The sequence below is a fragment of the Pangasianodon hypophthalmus genome, chromosome 15 (assembly GCF_027358585.1).
Source record: "Pangasianodon hypophthalmus isolate fPanHyp1 chromosome 15, fPanHyp1.pri, whole genome shotgun sequence".
In the NCBI taxonomy this organism is placed as follows: Eukaryota; Metazoa; Chordata; class Actinopteri; order Siluriformes; family Pangasiidae; genus Pangasianodon; species Pangasianodon hypophthalmus.
The window spans coordinates 13,858,655-13,872,199 of NC_069724.1; the positions used below are offsets into that span (position 1 = coordinate 13,858,655).

General features: G+C 38.2%; 1 protein-coding gene across 1 annotated transcript in view; it reads left to right on the top strand.

Annotated features, from left to right (window-relative positions):
* The window catches only part of LOC113542970 (short transient receptor potential channel 5), a 55,250-nt gene that overhangs the window by 11,322 nt on the left and 30,383 nt on the right, over window positions 1–13,545 (top strand). Inside the window, exons 2-4 of the mRNA XM_026940833.3 lie at window positions 166–574; window positions 7,733–8,254; window positions 11,165–11,501. Coding sequence (XP_026796634.2) covers window positions 188–574; window positions 7,733–8,254; window positions 11,165–11,501 — 1,246 coding nt within the window. The 5' untranslated portion in view covers window positions 166–187. The remainder of the gene's footprint in view (window positions 1–165; window positions 575–7,732; window positions 8,255–11,164; window positions 11,502–13,545) is intronic.

The window sequence follows — 13,545 nt, forward strand, 5'->3', positions numbered from 1 at the left end:
CATGAACCCAAAAGTTTTGGGTAGTACAATATGTAGTACTGACTGCTAAAGACAGCTAAAGAAGCATCTGTTTATTTAGAAGTCAAATTGTAGTTGACAACCTTGATTCTTTATTCATCACATACTCCTGAAATGTAACAGATTTTTTGTTTCATTACTGTCCAGCTTGCTGAGATCTCGAGTTCTCATGAACCCCATGGCGCAGCTGTACTACAAGAAGGCGAGCTATTCGCCGTACCGTGACCGGATACCACTGCAGATTGTGCGGGCCGAGGCTGAGCTATCAGCAGAGGAGCGTGCCTACCTAAGCGCAGTGGAGAAGGGGGACTACGCAGGTGTAAAGATGGCCCTTGAACAGGCCGAGATCTATTACAATATTAATGTTAACTGCCTGGACCCGCTAGGACGCAGCGCCCTTCTAATCGCCATTGAGAACGAGAATCTGGAGGTAATGGAGCTGCTGCTGAGTCATGGTGTGCATGTGGGAGATGCTCTGCTCTACGCCATCCGCAAGGAGGTGGTGGGTGCAGTGGAGCTGCTGCTATCCTACAGGAAACCCAGCGGTGAAAAACAGGCAAGTAACAACATGTCCATTTAAAAATGATGAATAGTGATTGCCTGTGTTCTACTGCAGCTGGATTAGGTCCTAACAATATAAAAAAAGGGATCCCATTTTTGGCCAGCTGAGCTCATATACATAAAGTTGTCAGTCATAGAGAGCAAGAGAAGAAAAATAAGAATAGTGCAAGCGAATAGTGCTCTTTGAGAGTGCTTTCAAATTTACATATTACATATTGGCTGATGCTTTTACCCAATGTGACTTACAGCTGAGAAAGGATACAACAGAGAGGATGAAGGGTTAAGGGCCTTGCTCAAAGGCCAAACAGTGGCAACTTGTTGATGCTGGGATTTTAACTCATGACCTTCTTATCAGTAGCCCAGTGCCTTAAACACTGAACCGCCACTGCCCATATATGCAGTATTTAGTGACTGATGTTTTCACCCCATTTGTGCCATTCATTTGAACATGTTGCACTCATGTTTGGACCATAACCACTGGTCCACGACTACTTGCAAGAAGTTGTCCATTTCCAAGAAGACCCCTAGTGTAATTTGATTCCAGGGAGAACATGATTCAATTCTGAATCATGACCCAGTTTCAGATAGTAAAACAAACATGCTGAGTATTTTTTGTTAAAGTGGGAAACGCATTTAATTATTTACTGTAATTCAATAATTTGTTTATTTATATACTGATTTCCAAACTTGGTTGATTTCTGTAATTTCTAAATGCACTGCCAAACATTTATTTATATTTCCATCCTCATATTTCCAACCAATGAATGAAAGAATTTTTCTAGTATGCCCCTTCCCATATGACCTCCTTCAGAGAAAAACATTTTTTCATTTAACTCTATGCTATGCAAAGCCGTTTTGATCTCTGTCACAAATCTCTGTGTTTACCCCAATTTGCGTAAGACAAACACACTAAAAGACTCTTTGAGAAATCAGTTTGCCTGCCTCCTTGCATGCCCAAAAAATTGCATCACAAAACTTTACCAAAAGGCTCACAGATCAGTGTGTGTGTCATAAAGTAGCTCTTTTGAAGCTGCTCTAAAATAACTACCATAGACACTGTCTCAGTATTCAGAAATCAAAAAGTCACAACACTCAAGTCTACAGTCAAGTCTATTTAATTGAAATTTTATATTGAATCTTTCCAATGTAGATTCAAAATGACATGTACTTGCTCTTTGCCACAATTACACTGTAAAAGCATTCAATACACATCATATCTGTTACATGTAATTTTATGTCAAACCTACTTAGCACCACATATTACTGGTCAAAAGTTTGCGGTCACCCAGAAAATTTCACATTTTCCATGAAAACTCATACTTTTATTCATTAAATGAACAGAAAATGTAGTCAAGACATTGACAAGGTTAGAAATAATGATTTGTGCATCATATGGTCAAGATGCTTCCACAACAGAAGACTGCTTCTTCTCTACATAGTTTGGAGCTATGCTTTGGGTCATTGTCCTGTTGTAGGAGGAAAGTGCCATCCACAGGGTACGGCATGGCGTTGCAAAATGGAGTGATAGCCTTCCTTGTTCAAGATCGCTTTTATCAAGTATAAATCTCCCACTTTAGCACCACCAAGCCACCCCCAGGTCACCACCTTCCCTCCACCATGCTTGACAGATGGCATCAAGCACTCCTCCTGCATCTTTTCATTTTTCTGTGTCTCACAAATGTTCTTCTTTGTGTTTCACACCCCTCAAACTTAGATTTGTCTATCCATAACATTTTTTCCAGTCTTTCTCTGCCCAATGTCTGTGTTCTTTGGCCCATCTTAATCTCTTCCTTTTATTGGCCAGTCTCAGATATGGCTTTTTCTTTGCAACTCTGACTAGAAGGCCAGCATGCTGGAGTCTTGAATGTTTTGCAGGTACTGGTGTTTTGCAGGTACCATTCAATGAAGCTGCCAATTGAGGACCTGTCGAACTAGAGACTCTGATGTACTGTACTTGTCCTCTTGCTCAGTTGTGCACCAGGGCCTCCCACTTCTCTTTCTATCAGGGTTAGAGCCAGTTTGTGCTGTTCATTGAAGAGAGTAATACACACCATTGTATGAAATTGTCAGTTTCTTGGCAAGTGCATGGAATAGCCTTCCTTTCTTAGAACAAGAACAGACTGATGAGTTTCAGAAGAGAGTTGCTTTTTTCTGGCCATTTTTTAATTGAACCCACAAATCTGATGCTCCAGATACTCAACTAGCCTAAAGGAGGCCACTTTTATTGCTTCTTTAATCAGCACAGCAGTTTTCAGCTGTGCTAACATACTTGCAAAAGGGTTTTCTAATCAGCAATTAGCCTTTTATCATGATGAACCTGGATTAGCTATCACAATGTGCTATTGAAACACAGGAGTGATGGTTGCTGAAAATAACCATCTTTACACCTATGTAGATATTCCCTTAAAAAAGGAATTTCCAGGTGTAATAGCCATTTACAACATTAACAATGTCTAGACTGTATTTCTGATACAGTCATGTTAATATCTAATTACAATATTTTGATATGTTATGTTAATTAAAAAAAGTTTGCTTTTCTTTCAAAACCAAGGGAATTTCTGACCCCAAACTTTTGACCTATATGTATAGTTGATTAAAGTTATTTATGTCACAAGATAACAATTTGTGTTAACTGAGATAATGGTACACTATATGGCCAAATGTTTGCGGACACCTGACCATCACAGCTATATGTTGGTCTTCCCACAACTGTTGCACATAGTTGTCTAGAATGTCTTTCCATACTGTAGCATTACAAATTCCCTTCACTGGAACTAAGTGGCTCAAACCTGTTCCTGTATGATGATGCCCCTGTGCACGAAGCAAGGTCCATGAAGACATGGTTTACCAAGGTTGGAGTGGAAGAACTCGAGTGGCCTGCACAGAAACCTGACCACAACCCCACTGAACACCTTTGGGAGGAACTGGAATGCTGACTGTGCCCCAGCCCTTCTTGCCCAACATCACTAATGCTCTTGTGACTGAATGGACAAATCCCCACAGCCATGTTCCAAAATCTAATGGAAAGCCTTCCCAGAAGAGTGGAGGTTATTATAATAGCAAAGGAGAACTAATTTTGGAATGGGGTGTTCAAAAAGCACATATGAGTTTCATGATGAGGTGTCCACAAACTTTTGACAATATAGTGTATCTCAAGAAACCTTTCCATTTTCTCCTGTTTTACTGAGATGACCTAATGAATTTAGAATTGCATAAAAATCAAATGTTTTACTCAGAAAACAAACACAAACAAAGGACAATATAGAGGTCTATTAAGATTTACAGAACAAGATTTTTTCTTCTTCTGCAATGTGCATTTATGGTTGTTCTGGTAACAGTTTATAGGACTGGTGTCATCATAAAACATTTATCACATATCATATCAAGATATTCATGAATGTTTATGCAAACATATTTTAAGTATTCTTATTTTACCTGACATTTATATGAGGTAGTATGTCATTTTACTTGGAGATTTTTTTTTTTTCAAAATAAAAGATAAAAGTTTCTAAATAAATATTTCACTGAAACTCTCTATATTTTAAACTGACAAAAATGTTCTGGCTTTGCACCCTTATCCTCAATAGTGTCAGTAATGCCTTTTTTGGCTTTCGAACAAGGACAGTTTCACTGAAAACAAATATATATATATATATATATAAAAATCTCTGAATCTATTGCCCCACATTAGTTTCATGTAAATTATGAATACTTCATGAATGTAGCTCTGAACATCCATGAATACTTTATGATGTTTTTATGTAATATGCTGTTAATGCTTTATGTAAACACCATTTATTTTGGCTTTGTATTTTGGTTCACCATTTATTTTGGTATTATTGGTTCTATTATAAATTTATTGTCAGCTCTGTAAGTATTTGGACAGTGACAGAATTTTCATAATTTTGTCTCTGTACACCACCACAATGGATTTGAAATGAAGCAATCAAGATCTGATTGAAGTGTAGACTTTCAGCTTTAATACAAGGGGTTTAACAAAGATATTGCATTAAACGTTTAGGAATTACAGTCACTTTTTTATATTGTCCCTCCTTTTTCACAGGCTCGAAAGTAATTGGGCAATTGACTAAAAAGTAGTTTAATGGCCAGGTTTAGCATATTTCCTTGTTATTTCATTTCATGATAAGGAAATCAATGGTGTGGAGTTGATTCCAAGTGTCGAATTTGCAAAACTCTCAATATGTGATCCAAAGAGGTATAGATGCAGTAGTGAAGGAGGCCATCATCAGCCTGAACAAACAAAACCAACCTATCACAGAGATAGCAGAAACCTTAGAAATGGCAAAATCAACAATTTGGTACATTCTGAAAAAGAAGAAATGCACTGGTGAACCCAGCAACACCAAAAGGCCTGGAAGACCACAGAAGACAACTAAAAGTTTCTTCCTTGGTGAAGAAACACCCCCACAACATCTAGCCAAGTCAAGAACACTCTTGAGGAGGTAGGCATGTCGTTATCAAATTCTACAATCAAGAGACGCCTTCACGAATGTAAATACAGAGGGTTTACCTCAAGATGCAAGCCACTAGTAACACACAAGAACAGAAAGGCCAGAATAGACTTTGCTAGAAAACATCTAAAAAAGCCTGCCCAGTTTTGGAAACCAAGATTACCTTGTACCAGAATGATGGCAAGAGAAGAGTATGGAGAAGGAAAGGAAGGGCTCATGATTCAAAGTCAAACATGGTGGAGGTATTGTTATGGCATGGGCATACATGGCTGCCAGTGGAACTGGGTGACCGGTGTGACAGCTGACAGAAGTAGCAGGATGAATTCTGAAGTGTATAGAGTTATACTTTCTGCTCAGATTCAGTCAAATGCTGCAAAACTGATAGGACAGTTCTTCACATTACAGATAGATTATGACCCAAAATATACCACGAAAGAAGCAACCCAAGAGCTTCTTAAGGCAAAGAAATAGAATGTTCTTAAATGGCCACGTCAGTCACCTGACCTCAACTCAATTGAGTTTTACATACTGAAGAAAAAAAAACGGAAGGCAGAAAGACCAACAAGCAAGCAGCAACGGAAGGCGGCTGCAATAAAGGCCTGGCAGAGTACAATGGATATAAAAAGTCTACACACCCTTGTTCAAATGGCAGTTTTTTTGACGTAAAAAAAAAATTAAGCCAAGATAAATCATGCCAGAACTTTTTCCACCCTCAATGTGAAATTGCAACATATAAAAAATAAGAGAAAAACAATCAGAAACATTTTATGGAAAAATAGGAAAAATAAAAAAGTTACAATAAACTAGCTGCATAGGTGTGCACACCCTTTTATAATTGGGAATGTGGCTGTGTTCAGAATGAACCAGTCACATTCAAACTCATGTTCAAAAGTATCATACAGCTGTCATCAATGAAATTCTGATTAACCCCAAATAAATACCAGCTGTTTCTGTAGGATTTTCTTGACATCTCCTTGGTTTCATCTGACTCCTGAAGCCATGGTCTACAAAGAGCTTACAAAGTACGATATCTCACTTGTCGAAAGGTATTGATCAGGAGAGGGGTATGAAAGAAACAAAACATTAGATATACCATGGAACACCGGGAAGGCCATCGACAACAAGTGGAGAAAATGGGGTACTACAGTGACATTACCAAGAACAGGACATCCCTCCAAAATGTTCCAAAGAACAAGAAAAAATTTCCAGGGAGGCTGCCAATAGACCTACAGCAACATTAAAGGAACGGCAGTAATATCTGACAAGTAGTGATTACTCTCTGCATGTGACAAAAATCTCTCATATTCTTCACATGTCTAGGCTATGGGGTAGGGTGGCTAGATGGAAGCTCTTTCTCACTAAAAAACATCCAAGCTCAACTAAATCACCCCAAACCATAATGAATGAAACCAATTTTCAATCCAATCCAATTCCAAAATGTATAATAATTCCAAAAGGTATGTATGGTGCACAAAAAAAAAGCACATCACCAAAAGAACACCATACCCATGGTGCAGCATGGTGGTGGCAGCATCATTCTTTAGGGCTGCTTTTCATCAGCCAGAACTGGGGCTTTTGTCAAGGTGCAGGGAATCATAAATAGGTACAAATAGTCAATTTTAGTGAAAAACATTCAGGTGTCTTCTAGTAAGCTGAAGATGAAACGGAATTTCACATTTTAGCCAACAATGACCCAAAGCTTACATCCAAATTAACAAAGGAACTTAACCAAAAGAAGATCAGTGTTTTTGAATGACCTAGCCAGAGCCCAGAATGTTTTTGAAAGAAAGAGTGGGAAAATTTGCCAAGTCAAGATGTGCCATGCTGATAGACTCTTCCCCAAAAAGACTGAGTGGTGTAATAAAATCAAAAGGTGCTTCAACAATGTATTAGTTTAGGGGTGTGCACACTAGGTTATTGTAAGTTTTCCTTTTTTTTTCCTAAAAAAGGTTCTGATTGTTTTTCACTTTATTTGTATACTTAGCAATTTCACATTAAAGGTAGAAAAAGATCTGACATGATTTATTATCGTTTAATTCTTTTACTGCACAAAAACCTGCCATTTTAACAGGAGTGTGTAGACCTTTTATATCCACTGTATCTGAATAGAGGAAACTCAGCATTTACTGATGTCCATGGATTCCAGACTTCAGGCAGTCACTGACTGCAAAGGATTTGCATTCAAGTATTAAAAATAATCCTTATATTTATAATTATGTTAGTTTGTCCAATTACTTTTGAGCCTGTTTAAATGGAGGGACTATGTAAGAAATGGCTGTAATTCCTAAATGGTTAATGCATTTTTTTTTTTGTTAAACCCCTTGAATTAAAGCTGAATTTCTACACTTCAATCACATCTTGATTACTTCATTTCAAATACATTGTGGCTGTAGGCAAAATTACAAAAAATGTGTCAATGTCCAAATACTTCTGAATACTACACAAAGTTATATTTCTGGCAATGATTTTTATACTTTTTTTAAAATTATTTTTAGAATAATATCGGCCTACAACCTAGTTTTCCCATGATCTGAAATTATTATTTAATTTGTTTAGGAAAACTATTATTCTGTCATTTTCAGATCTTGAAATTACTAAGAAGAGGGATCAAGAAAATATGTGTTGTTATCAAGGCAAGATTTTGTGGTATGCATACATACATTAATATTTTTTATTTTTAGGTACCTGCACTTATGATGGACACTCAGTTCTCAGAATTCACACCTGATATCACGCCCATCATGCTGGCTGCACACACCAACAACTATGAAATCATCAAACTGCTTGTCCAGCGCAAGGTCACTGTGCCACGGCCACACCAGATCCGCTGTGACTGTGTCGAGTGTGTGTCCAGCTCAGAGGTGGACAGTCTGCGGCACTCACGCTCCCGACTTAACATCTACAAGACACTGGCGAGTCCTTCACTCATTGCTTTGTCCAGTGAGGACCCTATCCTCACAGCTTTCCGTCTAGGCTGGGAGCTGAAGGAGCTCAGCAAGGTGGAGAATGAATTCCGGCAGGAGTACGAGGAGCTCTCGCAGCAATGTAAGCTCTTTGCTAAGGACTTGCTGGACCAAGCAAGAAGTTCCCGTGAGCTAGAGACGATCCTCAACCACCGTGATGACCACAGCGAAGAGCTAGACCCCCGAGAATGCAGAGACCTGGCCAAGCTCAAGCTGGCCATCAAATACCACCAGAAAGAGGTAACTATAGTAAGGCACTGGATGCAGAAAAGTAGGAGGAAAGCATTTGAAAGGAACGTAATATCCTGGTTGACCAGTCATACACTGGTCTAAAGCCCAGAGGTTTGTAAATAATAGTGGCAATGAAAGTGTTCAAAAAGGCTAGGTGATATCATAATGTCCATAAAACATCAATCAAATATGCAAATAAAACTGAACATGACTGCACCTTGAAAACATTGAAAAAACATTGTAATAAATATGGTTGTGACAATAATAACAACAACTGATGAAAGGAGTAGTAACACTTAAAAGTTATATATAGTTTTTAATGTTTTCAGAGTCAAGCTATTGCTTTTCCTGAAGCACAAAACACAGTAGGGTAATATTGGTCCAAACATATCCACAATGCTATTCAAAAAACTTTTATGGACAGTTAGATAGAGTACAAAGGAAAGTATTGTGGTGTAACAATTGAGGTACCTTTTGTGTCCTGTAGAGGCTTTACATTTAAAACACACATGAAAAGAAAAGAGATGGCACGGTGTCTCTGTGGGTTGTCTGATTTTGTACTACATTCCCTAAACATATACATACCTACATTCCATATAAATACCTAGTACTAGTGTGTGTGTGTGTGTGTGTGTGTGTATACAGGCATGAGGGAAAAAAGTATACTCTCAACAAAAACACACAATAGATTTCAATATGTTGTAATTTTTCCCCAAAACATTCAGAAACCAGGTGGGAAAAAATAAGTACACTCTATAGTTCAGTAACATGTAGAACCACCTTTAGCAACAATAACTTGAAGTAAACATTTTCTGTATGAGCTTATCAGTCTCTCAAATTGTTTTGGAGAAAGTTTGGCCCACTCTTCTTTACAACATTGTTTCAGTTCATTGATGTTTGAGTGCATTCATTCATGCACAGCTCTTTTAAGAGCATCTCAATGGGTTGAGGTCTGGACTTTGAATTGGCCATTCCATCACCTTTATTTTTGTTTTCTTTAGCCATTCAGATGTTGAGTTGCTGATGTGCTTGGGATCATTGTCCTGTTGTATGACCCAATTTCGGCCCAGCTTAAATTTTACAAATCTAAGTTGTGTTGCCATATGCTTTTTGGAGAGAAAGCCTGTTATGAACATAAACACTTAATGTGCTTACTTATTGCTTATTATTATCTGAAGTGCTTGACCTGTCTCTTCAGGTGTACAGTTCTTTGTATTAAAGTGGATGGTGAGTGTATGTATTTGGCAAATTGACAAATTTTATTCATAGAGCACAAGTTTAACATAACTGTAGTTGATCAAAAGTGCTTTACAATAAAAAATGAATCTGAATTTAAAAGAGAAGAGGAAAAGAGAAAAAAAAAGATAAAGGAAAATAAAACAAGTATCAAAAACAATTAAAATGTAAATACATAAAACACAATTTAACACCAATTCAACTATTCAAAGTACATACACAGCATCACTCAAATGCTAGAGAATAAAAATAAGTCTTCAAGCTGGATTTAAAAGCATCCAGTGATGGAGAAGCTCTGATGTTCAAAGGTAGACTGTTCCACAGCTTTGGGGCAACGATTGAGAAAGCTTGATCACCTTTTGTTCTACAACGAGAACGGGGGACAGATAAAAGTAACTGATCACAAGATCTTAATGACCTAGAGACTGTATATGGCCTAATAAGATCACAGTATAATCCGGGGCAGAAATATCCAATGCCTTGTATGCAAAAAGAAGGATCTTAAAGTCATCTCTAAATTTTATAGGGAGCCAGTGCAATGAGGCAAGAACAGGGGAGATATTTTCTTAGTTCCTGTTAAGAATCTGGCTGCTGCATTTTGAACCATCTGTAACCGAGACAGTGTAGATTGAAGTAGGCCAATGTACAAAGAGTTACAGTAATCCAATCAAGAGGAAATTAGTGCATGAATTACAATTTCAAGGTCTTTACTAGAAAGAAAGTGCTTCACTTTTGCCACTGATCTGAGATGAAAAAAGCTACTCTTTACAACTGCATTTACATGCTTGTCAAATTGGAGAAGAGGATCAAAATGGACTCCAAGATTTTTTGCATGATTGTTTAGGTTATTACTTAAGAAACCTAACTGTGTTTTAATGGAGTTGTTAGTAGCAGCAGGACCCAGTAGAAGCACTTCGTTTTTATTTTCATTCAGTTTCAGAGAGTTATTTGTCATCCAGCTCTTGACTGCATTAAGGCATAAGAAAAGATGATCTAATGAAAAGTCATTTCCTGGTTTGATTGGAAGATATAGTTGGAGGTCATCAGTGTAACAATGATAATTAATGTTATGTTTCTGGAGTATTGAGCCCAAAGGGAGCATGTAGATGAAAAAAAAAGAGGGCCAAGAATGGATCCCTGAGGAACACCACAATGGATAGGCGCAGGGGGTGAAGTATATATATATATATGACTTTGGTCTACATGAATTACGGTAACTGAATTATAGGGTGTTCTTATATTTTCCCACCTGTTTTCTGAATGGAAAAAAATGACTACATGTTGAAATCTGTTGTGTTTTTCTGTTGTCACCTGAGGTTATTTGTTCGTTTATAGAAGTTGATGAGGATCACATGATTGTTATTTAGGCCCTGATAAATAAAACCTTAGAATTGAACGAGGGTGTACTTTCTTTTTTACTATGACTGTATATTAACCGGAGTGAAATTGTTTTTATATTGCACATACACTGGGTATTTGATATTCTCTTTTCAGATGTCATGAACAAAAATAAGGACAGAAAAGAAAATACAGCTAAATTTTTTATTGCATATTTATGTTTTAAAAGCAAATCATCATCAGCAGTGCTGTCCCAGCTATTTCTTATTTTTTCAGTAGATTATTCTGTAGTGATGGTGTTACTGAATGTTGTGTAACTAAGTTTTCTGTCTTTTTCTGATATAGTTTGTGGCTCAGCCCAATTGCCAGCAGCTACTGGCCACGCTGTGGTATGATGGCTTCCCTGGATGGCGACGACGTCACTGGGTGGTGAAGCTGATCACATGTTTCACCATTGGCCTACTCTTTCCTGTCTTCTCCATCATCTACCTGCTGGCACCAAAGAGCACACTGGGTCTCTTCATCAAGAAACCTTTCATAAAATTCATCTGTCATACTGCCTCATACTTGACCTTCCTCTTCCTCTTGCTCTTGGCCTCACAGCACATTGTACAAACTGACCTGCATGTTCAGGGTCCACCACCCACTATTGTGGAATGGATGATCCTACCTTGGGTTCTGGGTAAGGATGACTGTTGATATGATAATCCATGTCTCTCTAGTGGTACTATGTTGAAAGTAATTCAGGCATCCCATGTCTGTCTGTTCAACATCTCAGAGCCAAACCTAAGTGCCTAATGCTAGTACCTGAATACTTGCAAGCCCGAATGAAATCAAACCACTGCTGCACTGCTCCAACATGTTAATAGAAAGCCTTCCAATAGGTGTAGGTACTCTTATATAAAGGGGATCCAAGTGCCTATTACTGTAATATTATAATAGGGTGCCATAAAGTCCCCTGTGATGAAATCAATAAAAAGCGATAAAGAGCATCTGTGTGCTTACAGAAGTCTCTAAGAATACCTTGTGCAGTATAAAGAGTTTGTGTGATACATGTTTTACATATGTGTCTTAATTTAATTTTTGCTTCACAGATAGCTAGGGAGCACCTACATGTTTACCTTCATTAGAAAAAACAGATTTCATGAATATACAAATCATAAACCCCAAAACTCTACACACCCTGGTAAAACAGTATTGCTTATGCATACAATAGTCGTTGTCACACTTGAACAATCAGATATTCTATAATGAAAATGTTTTATAGTATAGTAAAGTGGCCTTAATGGGATTTTTAGCAGGGGTCGCTCGATTATGAAATTGTGTATAGATGCTTTTTGACATAAAGTGTATATATGAACTATTGCTTAATGTTAATTTTGTGTGTCATCAATGTTAGAGCAACACTTTTCTCAAGCATTAACGCCAGAAACTACAGTCAGGTCCATAAATATTGGGACAGTGACACAGTTTTGGTAATTTTGCCTCTGTACACCACCACAGTGGATTTGAAATGAAGCAGTCAAGATGTGACTGAAGCGTAGACTTTCAGCTTTAATTCAAGGGGTTTAACAAAAATATTGCATTAACCGTTTAGGAATTACAGCCATTTTTTACAGAGTTCCTCCATTTTCACAGGCTCAAAAGTAATGGGACAATTGACTGATAAGCAGTTTCATGGCCAGCTGTGGCCTGTTTCCTCCTTACATCATGATAAATTAAGGAGATAAAAGGTCTGGAGCTGATTCCAAGTGTTGAATTTGCATTTGGTAGCTGTTCATGGGAACTCTCAATATGCCGTCCAAAGAGGTGTTGATGCAAGTGAAGGAGGCCATCATTAGGCTGAAAAACCAAAACAGACCTATCAGAGAGATAGCAGAAACTTTAGGAGGGCCAAATCAACAATTTGGTACATTCTTAAAAAGAAGGAATGCACTGGCGAGCTCAGCAACACCAAAAGGCCTGGGAGACCACAGAAAACAACTAAAGTGGATGAGTGCAGAATTCTTTTCTTATTGAAGAACAACCCCTTCACAACATCTAGCCAAGTCAGGAACACTCTGGAGGAGGTAGGCCTATCATTGTCAAAGTCTACAATCAAGAGCCACCTTCATGAATGTAAATACAGACGGTTTACCTCAAGATGCAAACCGCTGGTAACACTCAAGAACACAAAGGCCAGATTAGACTTTGCTAAAAAACCTCTAAAAAAAGCCTGACCAGTTCTGATGCAAGATTAACTTGTACCAGAATGATGGGAAGAGAAAAGTATGGAGATGGAAAGGAAGGGCTCATGATCCAAAGCATACCACATCATCCGTCAAACATGTGGAGGCAGTGTTATGGCATGGGCATGTTTGGCTGCCAATGGAACTGGGTCACTGGGGTTTATTGATAATGTGACTGTTGATAGAAGTAGCAGGATGAATTCTGAAGTGTACAGAGCTATACTTTCTGCTCAGATTCAGTCAAATGCTGCAAAACTGATAGGACAGCGCTTCACAGTACAGATGGATAACAACCCAAAACATACTGTGAAAGCAGCCCAAGAGCTTGGAAATTAAATGTTCTTAAATGGCCGAGTCAGTCACCTGACCTCAACCCAACTGAGCTGGTTTTCACTTGCTGAAGACAAATCTGAAGGCAGAATGACCCACAAACAAGCAGCAACTGAAGATGGCTGCAGTAAAGACCTGGCAAATCATCTCACGGGAGGAAACTCAGCA